Source organism: Anneissia japonica, unplaced genomic scaffold (assembly GCF_011630105.1).
Source record: "Anneissia japonica isolate Jap-2015-1 unplaced genomic scaffold, ASM1163010v1 scaffold288249_len478412_cov200, whole genome shotgun sequence".
NCBI classification, from domain to species: domain Eukaryota; kingdom Metazoa; phylum Echinodermata; class Crinoidea; order Comatulida; family Comatulidae; genus Anneissia; species Anneissia japonica.
The window spans coordinates 154,031-176,435 of record NW_022758042.1 but is presented as its reverse complement, the minus strand read 5'-3'; the positions used below and the strand labels follow the sequence as shown (position 1 = coordinate 176,435).

The 22,405-nt window shown below is 35.0% G+C and overlaps 1 protein-coding gene across 5 annotated transcripts; it reads left to right on the top strand.

The window, feature by feature from the left end:
* The first annotated feature begins 84 nt into the window (after positions 1-84).
* LOC117124969 (mediator of DNA damage checkpoint protein 1-like) lies at positions 85-22,074 on the top strand. 5 transcript variants are annotated; one of them, XM_033271317.1, is made up of 20 exons: positions 102-230; positions 1,106-1,211; positions 2,131-2,194; positions 2,342-2,394; positions 4,430-4,522; positions 4,815-4,913; positions 5,248-5,337; positions 7,240-7,390; positions 11,988-12,056; positions 12,895-12,900; positions 13,006-13,008; positions 13,480-15,152; positions 15,964-16,098; positions 16,412-17,737; positions 17,959-18,126; positions 18,323-18,391; positions 18,933-19,032; positions 19,596-19,777; positions 19,966-20,126; positions 20,402-22,074. In XM_033271317.1, the coding sequence occupies exons 2-20, from the start codon at positions 1,122-1,124 to the stop codon at positions 20,493-20,495; spliced, it is 4,626 nt and encodes a 1,541-aa protein (XP_033127208.1). In that variant the 5' UTR covers positions 102-230; positions 1,106-1,121; the 3' UTR covers positions 20,496-22,074. The 5 variants fall into 5 exon arrangements, with proteins under 5 accessions (XP_033127205.1, XP_033127204.1, XP_033127208.1 ...); XM_033271314.1 differs by having other exon boundaries at positions 85-193; positions 12,895-13,008; XM_033271313.1 differs by having other exon boundaries at positions 89-221; positions 12,895-13,008.
* Positions 22,075-22,405: the final 331 nt, after the last annotated feature.

Sequence of the window (22,405 nt, the reverse complement as noted above, 5' to 3'; positions counted from 1 at the left end):
TTTTGTGATTTATTGTACAGTATTGACAAACGAAAAGTGATTGCTCTTTTGTGTTGGAGGCGTGCTTCAATTTTGAAGTGTCCGCGCGCGACGAGTTTGCTGCTCTGCACAACGCATGCTTCTTGTTGTGGGCATCGGATCGGAAATGGCATGCACTTGACAGGACTTGTTGTGTTTTGAGTTTATTGGCCATGTGAGCGAAGGACTTTCGCCGTGAATAAGTTTATACAGTAGTTTAAACATTTATTTTTTTAAAGCTTAGCTACAACTGTAGTTGTATTAACGCACGTCGCATTACTAGTTGTTTATATAGCCTATTTTTAAACGTTAAGTTTGTTGCATGCCGTACGTAGGCCTAGGCCTAGGCCCTAGGCTAGGTAGGCTAGCTTGCACGCCTAAATCGCTAGGCCTAGCCTAGGCTAGTAGTACTTCAGGCTGGGTAGGCCTAGGCAGGCTAGCCTAGTACTAGGCCTATGCCTCCAGGCTAGCTAGTTACTACAGACATTCCAACCCCTAGACCTCAAAAATCGGGAGACGGGAGAATTTGCAGGCGAAGGCGTTAAGGTCTTTCAAAAATCGGGAGACGGGAGAATTTGCAGGTGAAGGCGTTAAGGTCTTTCGAAACGTAACTTCTATTTGGTTTTTCGTTCATGTGCATTGTAATTGCATCCATATGTAATTGCATCCATTTAGTGGGAATCCCATGTTTTTTTATTGGCTGTACGTTAAGTGAGGTGGTTGTACAACAAATGTAGGCCTAGGCCTAGTTTTAGAAATTTGGGAGAACTTAAACAAATTCGGGAGACCGGGAGATAGCATTTAAATTCGGGAGATTCCAGATCGAATCGGGAGGGTTGGAACCTTTGTTACTAGGCCTACTCGCAGTGCCTTACCTCCTAGCTTAGGCTAGGTCAGGTAGTCATCCTGAAAATTAATACACACATTGATTGCGACGACAGTCACCACATAGTTTACCAGTCTGAAAATGTCTCTGGAAAATTTGGCTATGAATGATAGCGGTACCGTGTCCCAGATTGTAATTTGTAGAAATTTCTCTGTTATGTGCAAATTTCACTTAGGCCTAAATGTTTTCCCTTTTTTGCAGACCATTGTGGTAGATAATGGATTTTGATTTGACACAAGCCATTCCACTTTCAGACGTAGAAAGTGATGTCACAGATGATCTTGATGAGTCTCTATCAAAGAAACCAGTAAGTGACTGGTAGCAGGTCAAAACGGCAATAAACAAAAACGGCATGTGACCAAAACGGCAATGATAAGTACTAAAATGGCAACAGACCAAAACTGCAATGACAAATACCAAAACGACAATATACCAAGGAACAAAATCAATCAAGAGCAAGCGCCGCTAAACGCGGGACGAATTGTTTAGATCTCATTTTGTCTGTATTTTAAACTTAAAGTTTATTGCTTTTATATTGTGTTTTCCAAATCCTTTTATTATTGAATTTTTATGTTGTTATATATTGTTGTTGTTGTTATTGTATTTTTGCATTTTTTTAAAATATATTGTGTTTCCCCAATCTTTCTATTATTGAATTATTATTATTGTTATTAATGTGTTTTGCATTTTTACTTCTGTAACATAAATTGCTGTAGCTACATTTTGTGTGTATTTTAAAGTTTTATTTATTTGTTTAGTTTATTGCCGTTTTGGTCCATTGCCGTTCTGGTAAAAAAGTTTGGTACTCAATGAACCTTTTGTCCGGAAATGTCTGTTTAAAAAATCCAAGGATCATGATACATATGTGATGTCTCCAAGCTTTTTTAAACACATAGAGTACTACATCAACATACCATGTAGTAGTGATTGTTAGTTAGCAACTACCATAAGGCAGCCGATACAGCTCTGTGCCTACAAAGCTAAGCTACAGTTTCTATAGCTTTTTCAACTAATAAAAAAATATAGTAATAACATTAATGCTTATCGTTAATCTATTGCAAGTTTTGTAAATTGAATTATAGATACAAAGTTGAAAAATTAAGCTTAAAAACCTATGGATATTTTTGGCTTACAGTAGTTGTGAATTGCATGATACAAAAGAAATTGTAACTATGTGGTAATAACAAAACACCGTACATTTATTTTCTCCTTTACGTATGATATAGATTGGCTTTATTAAAACAATTAAGCAGAAAGGTTATCCGGAGACAACGTTCCCGATATACGAGGGTAAGCAACGAATATATTTTTATTTATTTATTTTTTTTTTTTATAATTTTTTTTTTTATTACCAATGTTGATCTGAATATCATTATAATTCGGTATATTGAATCGGATATTTTAATTTGTTTAATAATTATTTGTGATTTTTGACAGGAGTGAACCTTATTGGAAGAGGTGATGCAGCTAATGTGCTTATTCCACTTAAGGTAATAACTACTGTACATTACATTTGTTTTCCCAAAAATATTGTACTCACAAGCCTGGTTCACGTCAAACTTTTATCTAGATATACATCCACTTAACTAGTTAAAAGTTCGACGTGAACCACTCAATTATAGCTAGATAAAGGCTTAAGTCACTTAAGTGACTTAACTTTACTAGAATAACGGTAAATTAACTTGCTTAACGGTAAAGTCGGCTCAGATTACAAGGCCACGATTACGTAACGTAGGCATCTAAGCCAGCGTTGTTGTATTGTACCACCATTATCATGCTCTGGCTGGCAACAATGTACTCCAACAATGCTAACAACAGCAGCATAGTAGTCTCATTAGTCTGGTTTTCAGAAATTGTTTGTAATATTATGGGTAAAAAACCAGCAAATGACCTTTGCCCTTTGCATCATCGACCAAGTAGTAACGTCAAAAGTCCTATTGTGTAAGTTTTCCAAAGTGATAATGTATATTATTCTTAATAATAAAATCAGATTTGTTGTATTTATTTATTTATTGACAATTCAATCTTTTCCATTTCCGCTATAATAGTTACTATTAATTCAGTTTCAACGAACTACCACCAACAACCAGTCATTAAAAATGAGCGCACATGTTTACGATGACGAAATAAAAAAGTGTGTTGAAGTCGGCAACTTATTTGACACCGCGAAGCTAGATTTTGGCGAAGTGCATGTAAACGACACAATTGAGCGATCTAAAAACTACAAAACAGGACAGAAAGGTCCATAAAGTATACAGACGTTTTAATGAAAATTAAAACAATATTTTGTTAAATGGAAGAATTCTAGTTAGCGATTAAAATAATTTGTTTTATATCGAAGGTAAATTTAGCTAGGGCCTAGAGAATCTACTACTTAGATTTTGATAGAACACGCTGCTGCACTGTCAGTTGGTTCGTACTGGTCGGCTAGGTTATAAGGTATTGGAAACTCACACCTTCTTTACAGTAGTTTAAAAATTTTTTTTTAACGAATACCACTTGGTACTAGAGGTTCATAAAATACAATAGATGTTTTATTAAACAAGCCTTTCCACCGTGTGACGTCGACGGCCTGAAACTGGCTGGCTGTTTATCTGGCTCTAACTTGGCATCGAACGCAGTTAGGAGATTATCGTATCATGTTTCAAGACGGGCATATCTAGATAAAGTTCGACGTGAACCAGGCTACAGGGAATAAGCCCTGGATATATCTTATGTGTTCTTATCTGATGATAATTTAAGCTATTGTAAATAATAAATTAATTACTAAAGCTTGGCTAAATACATGTCAAATTTGTTTACCTAGATTAACTACAGTTGTCATGTTTAATAGTATTCAGGAACACCAGTACAGAATTTCAGACCACCATTAGGGCTCACAGTTAGTTTATATTTGCCATTGTTTTTATTAACATTATACATTACAGTTTTTTTCCATAACAAACTGGTATCTTAGTATAAAACATACTCCAAATAAAGTGAGACTAGTAATTTTGATTCAATATTTCGATCTTTTATTAGATCATCATCAGGAATGTATAAAGATTCTAACATTACTGGTATCATGTGTATATGTCTGCCCCTTAAAATCTGATGCAGTAAATATTTCTTTATATTATGTTTCCCTATTTATTACTTAATTCTTTTCAAAACCATATTGCCATTCTCTCCACTCTGGCTTGTTGTTTTTGACCCAGTTTCCTTTATAAAAACATGTGATCAAGATATTTCAAGCCCTTTTCCTCTTCTGGAATGGCCATTCCTTTTTGTAAGTTCTTTAATATCCATCATTTCCCTTCCTTCCTTGCTATATCACACATTCATTCCCATTTGATCTGTTTTGTAATAATATTGGCTGTAATTTGTATCTGTACATTGCATCCCCATATAAGCAAACATTTTATTCATTTTTATCCTTACGTTTATTATAGGCACAGTGTTACTTATGTGTCTTGTTAAATGTGCATAAACAAAATCAATGTTAACTTACCTCTGGTTTCATTTTTCTTCCCTTTTCCTCTGCAGGCCTTGTCTAAAGAGCATGCATGTATTGAGGCAGATGGAGAAAGTATTTTCATATATGACAAAGGTAGCCGTAATAAAACTCGAAGAGGAAAGGTATAATGCATTTATTATTGCTATTGTTGTAATATTTTTTTTATTACTATTACTGTTGTGGTTATTGCTGCTGTTATTATTATCAATAATATATTTAATAATAATATTATAGACACTTTCAGCATTAAAATATTTATTTCCTAATGTCAGGTAACTTATATATACTCATAGGTGGAGAGAGAAAAATTGCCTTGACCATTTAGTCATGAGTGAAGATAGGCAGTTTGGGTCCAGAATGTTGAATTCTTTGTTTCTATTTTACCTCATTTTACTTTCTTTATATTTGTTTAAGTTGTTCCTGAAACCAAATGTTCGATATGAGCTGAAAGATAGTGACAAACTCATTTTCGGTGATGTGAAGTGCGAATTCCTGATTAACCATGGTCAAGAGGTACATGAAAATTCTTTCAAATTAAGAGACAAATATGTTTGTGATGTTTTATCATTCATCTTTGTATTTAAGATAAAAATATACCATGACAAAGTTAAACTATATAACTCTTGTTTATACTTCAAAATATGAACATACAAACAAAATCTCAATCATAATATGACGTACCCCAACTACATACTGATGAAGGATAAGATATCTTATCCAAATCTCTAATTGATAATGATTAAGTTTGCTTTTTTGGTAATCTTCCTACTATAAATCTATTTAATTGAAATAATTGAAATAGTTAATGAATAATACTTGATAACAATTCTTTTTTACTATGATCTAGCAAGCTAAGGAAGATGACATGGGAATTGAATCTAATTCAGGATCTGAGACCGGATCAGAGTGTATGCTTCAAATCAACGTTGTCCTGCCGGTAATCTCTTTGTTCTCAAATTTATTCATAGGCATCTTAAAAAATATTAAAGAATACATAAATATTTGTGTATAGTTCATCTTGTATCAATATTGTAGTGCATTGCAAACTGTAAACTAGAGTGCCCGAATGCCAACAATATGCAGATGTGTATGATGGGCGAAACCATACCCTCAAGGAAATAATGGAATTATAAATATTGTTTGAAGGCTTGCATTTCAAATAGACATTGTTTTAGACTTTCTTTCAAGTAATTTTGTTATTGTTATTTTATGTTTAGTAATGAATGGCATTCATGAGTGACATTCATCAGAAATTTGCTGACAAGGGGTCTGACGTGTCCGACGGAGGGGTCTGAACCAAGGGTCCGACTAGAGGCTCGATTGACGGCCCGTAATAGTTTTTATGGTTTAGCATGGTCCAAATTGTGCTTTTAGACCACAATATTAGAGACTAGCAATCAAAATAACGTTATTTGGATACAGTAGGAAAATTATTACAGTCAAACTTGCCTAAGTCGAATCTAAAGTGCCACTGAAATATAGTTCGACTTAGGTTAAATTTGACTAAAGCAAAGTCCAATTTTATTCGAGTTATATCACAATAGCAACTTGACTTGGAGAGTTAGGCCTTACTTAGACCCGAACAAATTAACACGCACTGACGGTACACGCACGATGTTGACCGCACATTTGGCCTAGGCCTAGAACTGTAGAAGTAAAGGCCTAGTCTACCTAATCTTACCCTGAAAGCAGTATTCTTCAGATTTGCAATTACATTACATTAATTCTTCAATTATTACAGTATATTTAAATGTTTTGTTAACTGCTTCTATGCCATTCTTTTGAATACATTATAAAGAGGAATCAGTCAATACTTAAATTAAAGCTAAATCATATTTATATTTGATAAAGTACCGTAACAATTAATAACTTATTTTTGCATGGCCATCAAGCGAACACGTTTTAAATACGATAAATTCGGTTGAAAAATCCCAAAGAACAAACCAATACTTACTAGGTAAAAGTCTTTAATATATATATTTCAACACATGTATTAATCGTAAGTAAACCAGATTTCTATACCCTGCCACAAAATGGACCGTTTAAAATCGCCCACTACTTGTGCATGTGCTTGCTTCTCGCTGCACCGCGAGGAGAGCAGCCGATGCTCTGCATATAGTTTGTATGCACTGAAGATTGGGATGAAGATAAAACTACAGGAGCACATTCGTTTTTTATGACGGGTTATTCCCTATACCTAAATTCCATAAAACATTTATTTTACAATTACTGTACGTATCTTACAATACAATTTAACTTACTGTATTTGAAAAAGAACTAACAAACCCTGAAACAGTGCTTAAACATTAGTCGCTTGTTGACGTTACTACATGTCTAAACAATAGTGAGGAATGTGAGTTGAGTCGCATGTAAAAAAAACTACACAAAGTACTGCTATGTAATGTAAACACGAGTCACTGGTCGGGCTTAAAATGCTTGAGGTTTTACGTCAAGATTTTGACTTCGACTTACGGACTAACAATTAATGGAAAACAGATCAATTTGGCATGTAAAATACTTTCGACTTTCGTTTTTATTCAACTTCAATTTATTCGAGTTAGAGCAAATATTAACCATTGTAAATATAGGGAAGATGAAGTGACATGAAAATAATTTCGACTTTTACAATTTTTCGACTTAGGCACATTTGACTTAGGCGAGTTTGACTGTATTTCTTTATTTTTTATCTGACGACCTAGTCATGGCGTTGGACGACAGGGTATCCAGACTTGTCTGGCGGGAGGGAAAATGTCTCTCGCTGGCACCAGCAGTGGCACCACATTGGAAAAGCGCTGTATAAAGAAAACAAATCATGATTTTCACTTCTTTTTCTGTTCAGAGTGGAAGCTCATCAGCTGTCATTGACACTAAAAGTAAAACAGCCAATAATAATGCATGCATTGTGTCACCTGACCAGAAGCAACCTAATAAACGTACAGCTTGTGAGACATTTGTAGAGGAATCATTTCTCGAAGACAAGGAAAAGAAAGGTTGGTACCTCATCCAGCATTATATTATTTGGAAATGGTTGTTTCTTATATTTCATTTCTATACTAATCCATTTCAAGTAGATAGCTACTAAACAACGAAAATTAAATAATGAAAAACATGAGAATCTTGTTCACTGTTTTAAAATGTTTTCAATTTTAGGATTACAACTAAAAAAAACAACTAATGTTCCATTTCTCTGGACCTCCCAGTCTACTTGCACTGTAGTGAACTTTTCAATACTCATGCCTCTTGGCAGGCTAAAGATTAAACTTACTGTTTTTGGCACTTCTTTTGTTCAACCAATAATGGAATGTCCTTCCAAAAATTGTCACCAAATATTTATAAAGATATCAAATGCTTCAGAAAAGATGAATCTGGCAAAATATGATTGTGTTTTTTAAGATTATCAACTTAGTTTCTGAGTACCTTGTACAGTAAAAAGTCCGTTTTACGAACCCTGATTTTATGAATACTATTCGTTTAGTATGATTGCTACAGTATTTAAGTAAACAATACTACAACAAAATGCCAGTATGAAACAGCAAATGAGTGCACTTGTATACAGAAACTGAATGTTCTGTGTTCTGAAAGATGAATACCAGGAGTGTTGGGTTCAAACCCTCATTGACATCGTTATGGTTATGTGCATGTCTATAACACAATACAGGGTTCCAGTCATGTATGAAGGTCCGCAAAACATATATGTTTGAATAAAAGCTAAATAATACTTTGCTAAACGGGAATGCCAGCAAGTACGATACCTTGGTTTTTACCAAAGGCAAATTTAGCTACAATAAGCTAGCGAGTAATCCACACTGCTTTGTGGTCATGGGTGTGTGTGTGAAAAGTTCCTACAATACCAAGACCCAGCCTCCGTCAGTACCTGCCATGCTATCGCGCACAGTCGGCAGATGATAGCTAGCTTTTTAATTTACGATCACCTCTTGGTACCAAGGGGTACGTAAAAACGGACGTTTTACTGTATATGGTAAGTATGTTTCCAAGCTAAATGGTATGATTGCTTTTTTCATATAGTAATACACTATAATTTGTATTGACTGTTTCATTGTACAATTGATGGTATTTTTCCTAGTTAATTTTTATTCAACCAGGCCAAATAGACATATAGTAATTCAGTTACAGTATAAGTCATATATTTCAATTTACTTTTTTCCAGGTAACTTTAAAGATTCAGAAGACCAACGCAGTGACACACCATCAGTAAGCAGTAATTATGGGGTAAGACAATTGATGTGTAATTACTTTCATCATCATTTATTTAAATTCTATCATATTTAAATGTTGTAGGCTTTAGAATATTGTTTAATAGTTTGCATGGTAAAGTAATAATATATTAAATTCTTGCAGTGTGCCACATAGATAGTTCTGAAAAGAACAGTTGTTTTAGTTGAAAATTTCTCACATTCGATTGAGTTGCTTCAATCATCATCAGAATAATATTTGTGGTATAAACTATTTATGTGGTGTACCGCAAGCAGTTAATATTTATTTACAATATGGATAACAAAAAGGTTTTTTTTTTCAAAATGCCCTTGTCAAGTAACAAAATACTTATTTTGATTAAATTTTGCAGTTGTTACAAGAACATAAAATACTCAAGTTGTTTAATTTTAAACTAATGTTGAACAACTTCTAACAGCTTTGTAATTTGTGTAAGGGTTTCTTTTGTCAATATACAGAATAAAGCAATCTTTCTTAAAATATGAGAAGATAGTACTGTCCCGCATTTTCATTATTTTAATTGATGTATCATGTTTTGTATTTTATATTTCAGAACATCAGTTTGGAAATGCAGCAAAACGTCTGTGTGGCACTAGTGAAAGCTTGGAAAAACAATTGCTGGAAAACAGAAAGCTCATAAAGGATATAAAGAGGCAACAAGAGAAAATGCAGTCCACTCTGGATGTGATCATGGTAGCTCTCAACTGCCGCCCTGCACAATTGCCAGTACAAAGCGCCAAACTCAGACCAGAGGTGGAATATGCTGACACTCAGGGGTACATAAACCTGGGCGGGAATAAGATAATCCCCCCGTTACTGTTTTCCTTGGAGGTGTACAAAGACCTGCTAACCGCCAATCCAAAGCCAACACTGCTATTAAAGGCCCTTATGGGTGTGTTGTTCTCTAAGGAAGAAATGGCCACTAGTAACTATGGTGGGAAAAAGGGAAAGCGGGCCCTGGACGAAAGGACAATCGAGGCGATAATTAGCCAAATTGGTCTACAGTTTAGCTCAACTTCCATCTTAACTGTAAGAGAAATAAGAAATGCCATCAATGATAGATGTAGATATGTTAAATTCACATTAGGTAATTCAATATAGTTTATATTTAACAAGGCTTTTTTTGTATTTGTTATACTGAAGACATTGTTTTGCAAATATTTGTTCATTTAAAAAAAAATTCAACTAAAGCCATGTATAAAAATATTTTCTAAAAAATGTGTAGAGGTTTGAAACCGAAAGGTCCACTGATTAATCTCAGAAAAGAAAGTATAATACATACTTTAAGTATTGAAATGCATGTCATCGTGTTGGGATTCAATATTTCGACATTAATTATGTCATCATCAAGAATGTAGAGGTTTAACAACCATATTACATTTGGGGGAAAATTTGCAATGGATTTCTACTTCTGGCTATCTTCAGTTGAGTTTTACATAAAATAAAATTATGTTGGAATATTCATTAATATTGGAGGGGATGATCGATATTTTGTAAATGACTTAACACATATAGTTTTGATTTGAATTTGTACAGTATGTATTTATAAATTTTATAGATTAATTTTGTGTTTGTACAGTTATATTTGCTAGGAATATTTATATAACTGTATACTTGTATTCATTTATTTATTTTATTTTTTTTGTTCTAGTGTAGGCCATAATTATTTTTTAATCTTTTTACTTGAAACAATACTGTGTTAATTCCTTATCTTTGTTGTAAACTCTGTTCATATTGTACTTTTTGATGTAAGGCAGTTTCATTAAAATTGGTTTATGAATGGAATGTGTATTGCGATGAATGTCTTTCTTTTCATCACTTAGTTTTTGATTGTTCGCTCTCTCTTCCTGTGCTAGCCTAGGCTAGACCGTAGCATAGCGTAGTTATGAAATCATCGCACGATTTTTACCTGTCTGCACTGACCAAAAATCTGACTGTTTCTCTTTCGAATGCTTTAAGAAATGTTTATTTCTTTGTGTCTATCAAAATAGCATTATGAACAAGTTCTTCTAACACAATACAATTTCAAATTATGTGTTTAGTTAACATGTACTGCAGGAGCACAAATCAGCATACGCACAGTTAAATGTAAATACGCACACAGTATACTGATCCTATCACTATAGCAACCGATGACCGCTACAACACTTGGTTATCAAAACCTCAGTCAAAACTAACATTAAAGGACAGCGTTTGTAGAGCATGCATCGTATACTAGCGGAAAATTATATAGTATACTAATTATAGTATACTATGCGGAGCTCTACTAATTGCTTATTATAATAATAATAATAATAAATATTTAATTGTCCTCAAATGTAATGTGCACTGTGGAAATTTATGCTGGCGACCCATGGCAGCTGCAGTGCAGTGCCACCTGACTTATCTACAACATACAATGGATACACCTGGTCCTTTACTTGCTTAACTCTCCTGGAAGGGTTATTAAAGGAGCTGAGCATTTATAAAAGATCCGACTGGAGAGCTGTGTCACGTATCCTGGCCCTGATTGGTTGTGTCTTCATAAAATCGAATACAGTACATACCAATCTGTGTGCTACAAATATACACCGATTAAACATACAGTACAAGCCTAAGAAAACTGACAATAAATATTAGGTCAGATATTTTCAGAAAGCAATTGTATTATGTACTGCACCAATAGATTTTCAGGGTATATGAGGTACTGACCGATGGACTGCCTATGTTAACGTCTTGCTTGCTTTGTCAGGACCCATCACAAGTTTGTTGAATTGCAGTTTTCTGAATGGCAGACAGTGGGCTGTCAAGGAGTCTTGAAATGTAGGGTTGATGGGGGATGCAAAGGTGAAGTGGGGGGGGGGCAATGATAGTTGAGGGAGTGCGTGCTCATAAAGTAAGGTGATTTCAGGTGATTTTTAACTATTTGAGGATGACGACTGGGGATAGTATTTGGGTGAGGGAGTGCGTGCTCATAAAGTAAGGTGATTTCAGGTGATTTTTAACTATTTGAGGATGACGACTGGGGATAGTATTTGGGGGATGGCTGTGCCCCATACCCACCCCCACGTCGCACCCCCAAGATACGCCAGTGATGCCAGGTAACCTACTCTACTTAGTTGAATGCCAGGATGCCAACTTATTACAGATCCAAGATAGCCAAATCCTTGCTGAAACCCAGTTTGCTGAATGCTAACTCATTAATTCCAAATACACAGTTTCTCGAATGATTTTGACTTTCACTGCCAAAAACTCTACTTAATTGTAGTGTTTTTTAACAGCAGTGAACAAATGAGAAATGCAGTAAACGCAAATGATATGACAAATTTGATATGATTCCTTATTTATCTTAATTATGGCTTATATGTTTTTCAGAAATATTTGCTGAAGATTCAGGTTCAGATACAGATATTGAAGATGGACTACAGCAAACAAAACAAACAGGTACAGTATATGTGAAGGGGAGGGGGACATTTAGAAACCATGACTTGCAACTATTGTTAACTAATGGTATATAATTTGGCCAAAACAAATTTAGTGTTGCCCAAAATAAAATAAAAAAAATGATATCACATTTATGTTATATTTTATCAGACAATTGTAATACTGTATGTGGTGAGAAAAGTTTCAGCGTATTTCTCTATAATAAAGCATTTTACATTACACTTTAAAAGAAATCTCTCTGCGCTTAAAGGTATGAATTGTGGGAATAAAAAAATAATGATGATGATCTCTGACAATAACAAGAGGTGATCCGCTGGTGAAGACAATAAAAAGAATAAATCTATAAAGCAGAATAAAAATTATAAAGTCTGAAAATATAACACAATTATGAAAAATTGCCACTGATAAACATAAATCAAATTCACTGTAAAAAAATTATAATCATTATTTACAATAAAAATTGACATGGAGGACCAGATTTAATCACCATAAAAATAAATAAAATAAGTAATAAAAAGGATAAAAATAATATTTAAAAAAAGTTGCACTCTTAAATTTAATATACAGTAAAATCTTCAGTAAGTTATTCAGTCAAAACAAAGATTTATTTTATCTAATGTACAACTGACCAATGAAGTCATTTGGACTCTTGTTGATGTGTATGGTTTCTATCTGTTGAATCTAGTGTTTGGTGATCCTTGTGTTAGTGCTAGCTCCCTATCTGCCATGTTTTATATGTATATAGGTGAATGTGAATTTTGTTGTAAGGCATTTATAACTGAATGAAGAAAGAAAATAAATCACTAATACATTTTTTGAAACAATTTGATTTATATAGACACAAGTAAGTTTGTACCTGATAGTCAACCTACTCTGAATATTAGTACTATCCAAGAATCCCCATTTTTGCCAACTAGTGCAAGTCGTTTTAACTATACTTTCGGTTCAGAAGGTAAGTTGTGTGTCTTTTTGTATACTCATGCTGGGACTTCCGGTGAGGGGTTCTTGCACATTGTCTGCTACAAATATAAATATTCAAATTGCAATACATTCAGTATTTGTTGTCGTAGTCCATTCTAGACTACGGACCACATCATTTACATGACATGTGCATAGAGGACCCCAAGATGTCCCCCTTTCTTACTTGTATTCTGGGGCCGTCGTGAAGCATAAATGCTTTCAAGAACTTATAATTGGATTTGCCATTGGCAGCAGTAAAAAATCATTACACTGTTTTTATAATAACTGCTCACGTCCATCTGTAATTAATATTTGTTATAATAAATGCAATGTAGAAAAAGTGAGTAAATGCCTTTGAATATGAATATGAATGTCCTACTGAAGCGAAATTAGGATGATTTATACATATTTTATTGTATTATTATTTAATAATATAATATTGTAACAATTTTTTATGCATTAGCTGACAAGGATCTTACAAACGTTGACGAGAATGAGACCCAAATACATGATGGCTCTGTGAATCAGCATTCAACACCAGCCAGTAAGGACCAAGAGAAGGATACCAAAATTGAGGCTAATATCTTTGCCGATGAGCCTACACAGGCCTGCACCATGGACGATATATCAACCCTTAAGTATAATACAGCCAGTGATACAGACGATGAAGAGGTAGATAAAGCTGCGTTAACTACTGCTCCTACCCAGCCTTACACAGCTGCTGAAGCTGCTACTCAGAGGTATGGTGATGGGGATGAAACAGATGAAGATGTGGATGCTGGAGTAGCTAATGCGCCTACCCTGGCTTATACAGTAGCAGAAGCAGCTACACAGATGTATGGAGAAAAATCTGACTCTGAAGATGGTAATGATGCTTCAGAAGCCCTAACTGCAGCTCCTACCCTGGCCTATGATAACATTGATGAGAACACGATTAAGGACCAGAGCTGTGAAGATGCTAAAGATGGGAATAGTGATGGGGATAAAACAGATGATGAAGTTGACTTAGCTGGCCTAGCCACTGCTCCTACCCAGGCTTACACGGTAGCTGAAGCAGCTACACAGCGGTATAGTGATGGAGATGAAACGGATGAAGAGGTTGACCTAGCTGGCCTAGCTACAGCTCCTACCCAGGCTTACACAGTAGCTGAAGCAGCTACACAGAGGTACAGTGATGGAGATGAAACAGATGAAGAAGTTGACTTAGCTGGCCTAGCTACTGCTCCTACCCAGGCTTACACAGTAGCTGAAGCAGCTACACAAAGGTATGATGATGGGGTGGAAACAGATGAAGATGTGGATGCAGAGATTGCTGCTGCTCCTACTCAGGCTTACACGGCAGCTGAAGCAGCTACACAAATTTACGGAGAAGAATCTGATTCTGAAGATGCTGCTTCAGGGGGCCTAGCTGCAGCCCCTACTCTAGCTTATGATAACATTGATGAGAAAGAGGCTGAAGAGAGCTCTGAAGATGTGGCTGCTGCCCCCACGTTGGCATACGAGGCACAGACACAAAATGCTGAAACCCTTGATGTACAAGGCAGTGCAGTAGAATCACAAGTTCAAGGGAAGCTAGAGGAGAAAGGCTCATGTTCACCTCAGCCCCTTGATGATGCCCCAACACAGGTGTTTGGTGTAGATGATGAGAATGCCCCAATACAGGTGTTTGGTGTAGATGATGAGACGGCAGCCACGCAGGCATTTGGTGAAGATGATGAAACTGCAGCCACGCAGGCGTTTGGTGAAGATGATGAGACTGCAGCCACTCAGGCATTTGGTGAAGATGATGAAACTGCAGCCACGCAGGCGTTTGGTGAAGATGACGAAACTGCAGCTACGCAGGCGTTTGGTGAAGATGATGAGACTGCAACCACTCAGGCATTTGGTGAAGATGATGAAACTGCAGCCACGCAGGCGTTTGGTGAAGATGATGAAACTGCAGCATCACATGTGTTTGGTGACGATGAACAGGGTCCTGGTCCTGCAAGGAATGTAGTTGACAGTGTTAAAGAACAAAAACCTTCAGCTCAACTTCAACCAGATGAATTAATTGAAACCCAGTCTTATGGAGTAGAAAATGAACCAATGGATACTGCAGATAGCAATACATTGGAAATTGATGTCACTGGTGATACAGTAAGTATTTCACAGTATTAACTTCAAATTACTTGACTTTCCAGGAAGCTTGCCTTCCAAACTCCTTTCTCTAAGCTTCACTTTATTGGGACATAGTTTATAGAACACAATTGAATTGAGTTTATTTCGTTTTGCCAAAAAATTTTGTGTTTTTATGTTTATAAAATATTTTTATAGAAGTAAAGTAGGAGTACCATCTATTGGTATTAGCCACTCTCCCTAAGAGAACATCTGCCCATAACAGGATCTGTATATCTTGATGTCTTTGTACTGTGATGGAAAAATGTCTGGTGAAGACCATAAATAATACAGCTATTTTAAAGTTTTTAATAAGAGCTTCATTAAATAAAGCACAGAAAAAAAGTGTAGTTTACCATACGGCATACATACCAGTAGACTACCCTTAAAGATTGTCTTCTCTGCCTGTTTTGTTTGGTCTATTCTTATTCTTTTTTCTAGTGGACTCTGCCTTCCCCGGCGGCCTCTAAGACTAGTACATGGCGTTTCAAGTCGGTCTAGACCCTGCCTGCCCGACTGGATGCAGTTTAGTTTCATATATAGTACTTGATACCTACACTTAACTAGATGTAAAACAATTTTTTTTTTATTAAATCTAATTTTGTTCTTACCAGCACTGATAACAAGCCAGTTTCAACTTTAATTTGCTAGAATTGCGATTTATTATAAACTATCCTCAACGAACATTAACTCTGTAATTTTTTAGTGTGGATTTGTGGGGTCAAATGGGTAAAAACTACCAGTTTTGTAATCAGATCAACACTTAAACTAAGTATTATTTGTTCATTGTCAGCAAGTTCCAGATAGCCAAGAAACAGATGAGTTGGAAATTGAATCACTTCTGCGAAAGGTACCAGGAAAATCAGTATTAGTCAGCCCTGAGAAAAAAAGCAAGAACCAAGAAAAGAAAAAAGTTGTATTTAGTTCTGTAAGTACAGTTCAGACAATCTGTTTTGTTAAATAACTGTTTTTTCAGGCATGTAACCAGCTTGAGTAACAGAGGGTATGGGAGGTGGGGGAGTCAATTAGAAATGTAAACAGAACTTACTTGCACCTTTTGGGGATGGGAGTGTGGGGAAGTCAAATTTAATAACTATGTGATAATAAAAATATTTCTATTATATATAGTGCATAATAATGTTTGGCAGATGTTTTGATTATTTATTATAATGGTTGGTATTGATATTGTGTTGGTACGGTAATATTAATCCTGATTAATATATTTATAAATTCTTTTTAAGGTTCCCGAATTTGAACCACAAAAAAAAAGTCATGATTTGAAGGAAGGAAAGAAAAATACAAAAGGAAAGAAACAGAAAGGTATAAAAGACAAAAAAGAAGGTGATGATAAGGAGGTTTTAGATGCAAGCAGACGGTCTGGAAGGAGTCGGAAGCAGACTACACGTATGAAAGACTCAGTGGATCAGAAGAAGAGACGTTCCATGTCATCAAATGCAGAGATTGCTTTTTCAATATCTAAGGATGAAAATAATGTTGGTATTGGAGAACAACCAATCAAAGATGTTTGTGGAGAGAAATCTCCAAGTCAATCTGGAGAGAACAAAGTGTTGGCAGTTGAAGAACAGTCAAATGGTCAATCAATGACTGCCCGAAAAAGACGGCAGGTTGAGGAAGGAATGAAGGAAAAAGAATCTGATGTGATTAACACAACACAGAACACTGTTACACAAACACCAAGAGGAAGAAGCAACAGGACAAAGAATATGAAAAGTAGTCTGAAAGAAGACAAGGTCAATAAAGTGAATGGTGAAGAGCAGATGGAAGAAAAACAGACTAGAGGAAGAAGATCCAAAATCAATATATTAGAGGAAGAGAAGGAAGAATGTACAAAACCTGTGGAAGATGCTTTTGAAATTGAAAAAACAATAAAGAACACTGTTCCACAAATACCACGAGGAAGAAGCAACAAGACAAGGAATATGAAAAATAGTCTGAAAGAAGACATGGTCTATAAAACTGGTGGTGAAGAGCAGTTGGAAGAAAAGCAGACTAGAGGAAGAAGATCCAAAAGGAATATAGTGGAGGAAGAAAAGGAAGAAAGTACAGAAACTGTGAAAGATGCTTTTGAAACTGACAACACATTACGGAGCACTGTTGCAGAGACACCAAGGGGAAGAAGACACAAGGCAAATAATATGAAAACTAGTGTGACAGAAGACAGGGTTGTTAAAACTGATAGAGATGAGCAAATGGAGGAAAAGCAGACTAGAGGAAGAGGATCCAAACGAAAAGTAGTGGAGGAAGGGAAACAAGAAAGTACACAATCTTTAAAAGATGCTTTTGAAACTGACAACACATTACAGAGCACTGTTACAGAGACACCAAGGGGAAAAAGCAACAAGACAAAGAATATTAGAAACAGTCGTATGAAGGAAGACATGGTTGATACAACTGATAGATGTAAGCAGGTGGAAGAAAAGCAGACTAGAGGAAGAGGATCCAAAAGGAAACTAGTGGAGGAAGAGAAGGAGAAAACAACAGAGCCAAGAAGCAGAGTATCTAAAAGAGGAAAAGCAGAAAATTCAGAAGAAATTGATTCACAAAAGGTAGTCAAGTTTAAATGTTCATTTTTATGTGGCAAAGAGTACAATATCATCATTACTAAACTGGCTAAACAGTAGAGAGGCTGTAAAACCTGGAAGGAAATTTGCATAGTTCTTATTACAATTATTGGATTTTTTTTTCATTATAGGAGAGCAACTGTTAGGAATAGCTGCAGTCACTATTTCATTTTATGTATTAACCACTTGTTTGTTCTCTTTTCTAGATCACTAAGAACAAGTCATCTACAATCTGCCAAAGCCCAACACCCAGTAAGAAGGCAAAGAAAGCTCAAGATGAGGACCTTCCATGCAGTCCTTCATTACGTAAAAGAGGTAATGACTCCAAGCCTAAAATAATGTTTACAGGAGTTGTTGATGAAGGCTGGGTGAAGGTAAGTTTTTGCTGACATTAATGACAAAATGGTTTTTATTTCTCCACTTTGGGTGGTCCCCTTATTGTATGAAAATTAACAATTTTGAAATGGGTGATACTCAAGTTCCTAATGTATGTCTAACATACACCACTGATTAGTTTGGTTGAGCAAAAATATTAATGATTTTTTTGCTTTTGTTTGTTTCTTTTTTTAGATTGTGAAAAGTTTAGGAGGTGAGCTTGTCACCTCAATTCATGACTGCACACACCTAATAACTGATAAGGTAATAACATAATTGATAATAATATTGTAATATAAATGTATTGTACTATTAAATATAATTAAATTTATTAAATTTGCAATGGTATGTTTAGAGTTGATTGTATGCTTTCCTAGACTTTAGTCATCTGGCGATTTACTCATCGTCACGTAAAGCTTGGTTAACATACAATTGCTACATGATATCGCTGACAGCTTTCGGTGATGCTGATTGGTTGGTCGTATCGGAGAGCCTTCCCAATTACATCGGGGACTGCTGCGCTAGTGCAACGATTGGACTGAAAACACTGTAGCGACAGTGTAGCAATTGTATGGAAAACAAGCTTTACGAAACGCATTGGCATGATTATGTGATGAAAGACTTGAAGTTTGGCAGATAGATCATAACTTGCAATCTTCATTCAATGGAGGACTAAGATTTTTATACAATTTTTACTGCACTTTATTTCATACAGTTATAGCAGAACATAGAATTCTTATGTTGGTATAAAACGGCATAATATGATTAGGAATTTATTTTAGAATTTTTGTATTAATTTCTTCAGATTCGTCGTACGGTAAAGTTCCTTTGTGGTCTTGCTAAAGGTGCTTACTTGATTGACCCTAAATGGCTTGAGGAATCCAAGAAAAGGAAGTCTTTTGTCAGTTAGTATCCATACAAAAGTTATTAGTATTGTTGTCACATTATTAAGTTACTATTTTTGTTACTATAATAAAGCAGATCTGCAATCCACTACTATTCAATATAAAGCCATACAAAAAATTGAAAGGGAAGTACATCTTAATCAGCAGGTTACAGTGCTTCGGCATGGGCTTAGGGTAAAATAAATGAGTGAAAGCAAATGAAGATATTGTAAATCAAATTGGTTTTTTTTCTAAACCACAATAAATTATATGGACTTCAGACGTTTTGTGTACTGCCAGCTACACTTCAGGAAATGAACTGTTGATGTTGTCAGTACGTATAATTTATTGTGGTTTAGAAAAAAACATTCGATTTACAATATTATATTCAAACCTGATGAAACTATTCAACAAATGAAGATCTATTTTGGAGTAGACTTGTGACATGTTGATAAAGATGCTCGTCTTTCTGTACCTTGGCGCTGGGTTCAAATACTGCATGTATTCCAATTTTTTACCAGATTAATTTTACTAGTAATAATGTTATCTTTCTAATATTTTATTATTCAATCATGTTTTTAAAGATCCTGACAATTTCTTGGTAACTGACAGAGCATCTGAAAAACAACATGGCTTCTCCTTGAAGAGATCACATGATATGGCAATAGAGACGAGGTTGTTTGAAGATTATAAAATTCATGTAACAGCTTCTGTAAAGCCAGACACCAATCAGATGAAAGATATAATTCACTGCGCTGGTGGAGAGGTAATGTGATAGCACCCCCTGTATAAAAATGATACTATTTGGATGATATTGTAGTAATGTAGAGAGATAGGAATAAAGTTACAAATCACAGAATAGAAATTGCAAGATGTTTAAATTTGTTTGCAATGAATTATAATTATTCAACTTATTGATAAAAATATAAAATTCTCTTTTTTTTTCTTTGTCAGTTTTTATCAAAAATGCCAAACAAATATGAAGAGAAAATAGTAGTTGTTTCAAGTGAAGATGATGAGACAAGATGCAACAGTGCCCTCAAGGCAGGCATACCAATTGTCAGCTCTGAATTTATCCTGACTGGGATACTAAGGCAGGAAATTCACATAGAACCGTATCCTTTATTTTACTGTGATAATTTGTTAAACTCAACTAACTAATATTTAAAGTACAATAACAACGTCAATGATTGTAAGCACACTCATAGTATTGGTAATCAAGTTTAAAACAAACACAGATGTGCTTCTAGGATACATAATCAATTATAAAAAATGAACACAACATTGTAAATTGCCTTCTACAAACTCCAAGGGCAAGTATACTAAGGAAGAAAAATTTATATTGCTTTCATCACTGTTACAAAAAATTTATCTTTAATACAACAATCAGATATCGTTTATTTGTAGAGGTTCCAAGTTCAGCATCCAAATCGAAGCCCAGTGCATCAGCAAAGAAAGGAACAACCAGTAAAAGAAGAAGATGAAGATTCACAGATAAAATAAACTAATAAGTTGGTGGGTTGAGTAACACTGGCTTACTTTCAGATGAAGATTTTGAAATGAAGTATGTTAACATTCTGTTGCGAATTCTATCATAAAGACACAGGATCAAATCCCAGTCTATAAATTCACTTCGTCACTTGGACAAGGCATCAGTCTACATTTGATTCTCTTCATCTTGGAGTATTTATTGTACAAATACAAATTCGTTTGAGGTGAAAGAGTGAATTTGGATAATTAGAATTAACTCGTGACATGAAACAAATGGAGACCATCAAAATCATCTCACACCGAGGGAATAGAATTAGGTACTTCACCTAAATTTTTGTGTGATTCGTGTCTGTACGATAACAAATTTAAGTCTACTTCAGCATCAGAAACAACAGCTTACCATATATCTACAGTAGCCTTGAGCTATGAGATTAAAACTAACTGGCTCTTTCTCATGTGTGTAAAATGTGCATGTGTGGAAGTATTGAAAAAGACTGCTATTGAGTACCAAGTGGAATTGACCAATGAAAATACTGAAAAGTTGTTACCTAATTAATATTTATAGTTCTTATATAATTATTGGTACCTGATAGGATTTGATTATCTTCTAACGCCTTTGCCAGGTCTTTGTTGAATGTCATGCTTGACCTGATTAGGGATGTCTCTCTGATTTTTCAGAGCTATTTTTAAACCATTGGCTGAAGACCTTAATGCTCAATTCTGTCCTGTATGTACTGTATTATCATATATAGACAATAGTTTTGCTCTGTACATATAAATTACTAACACTACACAAAATATACTGTACATACATGTCTACCATACTGCCACAAGCCCGTAGGCCTGACTTTTAAAAGGGTTGGGGGGGGGGTTCTAATTTTTCACGAAAGGGCACTTAGAGTCCACATCCACATCTGCCCCACCATGGTTGGGTTAAATTTTAAAATATAACACCACAGATGTCCAGAAATGGCAAAGAAAATGCCAAATTTCAAATATTTGGAGTTAATTTCAAAACTTTCATGCAAATGGTAATTTTTAGTAATGATATAAAAGGACATTTCTGGAAAATTCGGGTTCTTTTGAACCCCTCAAACCCCCCTGGCTACGGGCTCTGTGCCACATCACCCTTCCTGGCCGAGTGACAGAAACGAAAGGTGACCAAGGAGGAAAATAGGATCAGAATCCAATTAAGTGAGTGTTTATATCTATTTCGTTATTATTAAGACAAATAAGTCCACCCTGCGAGTCAGACAAATATTTTTCTTTAGTGTTCTACACTTATGGTTGTTGGGCATGTTTTTAAAATGAAAATAGACATCTGCACCATGCTTGACTGATAACCAACAATTGTGATTTAATGTAGGATGACGTCAATTGAAACCAAACATCCTAGAAGATACATGTAAAATACATGTAGTTCATATAGTCAAACGCTATATAACATGTTTTTGTAGACATTTTTTAGAGTGTTTTAAGAAGATGATGTTTACATATCTAAGTCTTGTATAAGTTACTGAATTATTTTGTAAAATAAAAAGTAAATGATAATACAGAAATACTGTAGAGTAATTTTGGATTTTTTAATGTATTTTTTCCTTGTATCCAACAGCACCACCAATACAGTGGCTCGTTAAACTACGTCCTTCATCACATCAAAAAGAGGAATTGTGAATAGTGAACAGGATGTTGATATTTTAGCATATGTTTAGCTCTGTAACATAGGCCTATACAATAATGAACCATTCGATGTAATTAACATCAACAAATACTGTAAAACCTCGAAGAGAAGCCTTTGTGCTTAATCTCGAGAAAAAGCCCACCTTGAATTGAATCTCTCTCTTAAGTTTGCAAAAGTAGCTTCTTCTATTCAAGATAGCATGGGCTTCTTTTTGAGATAAAA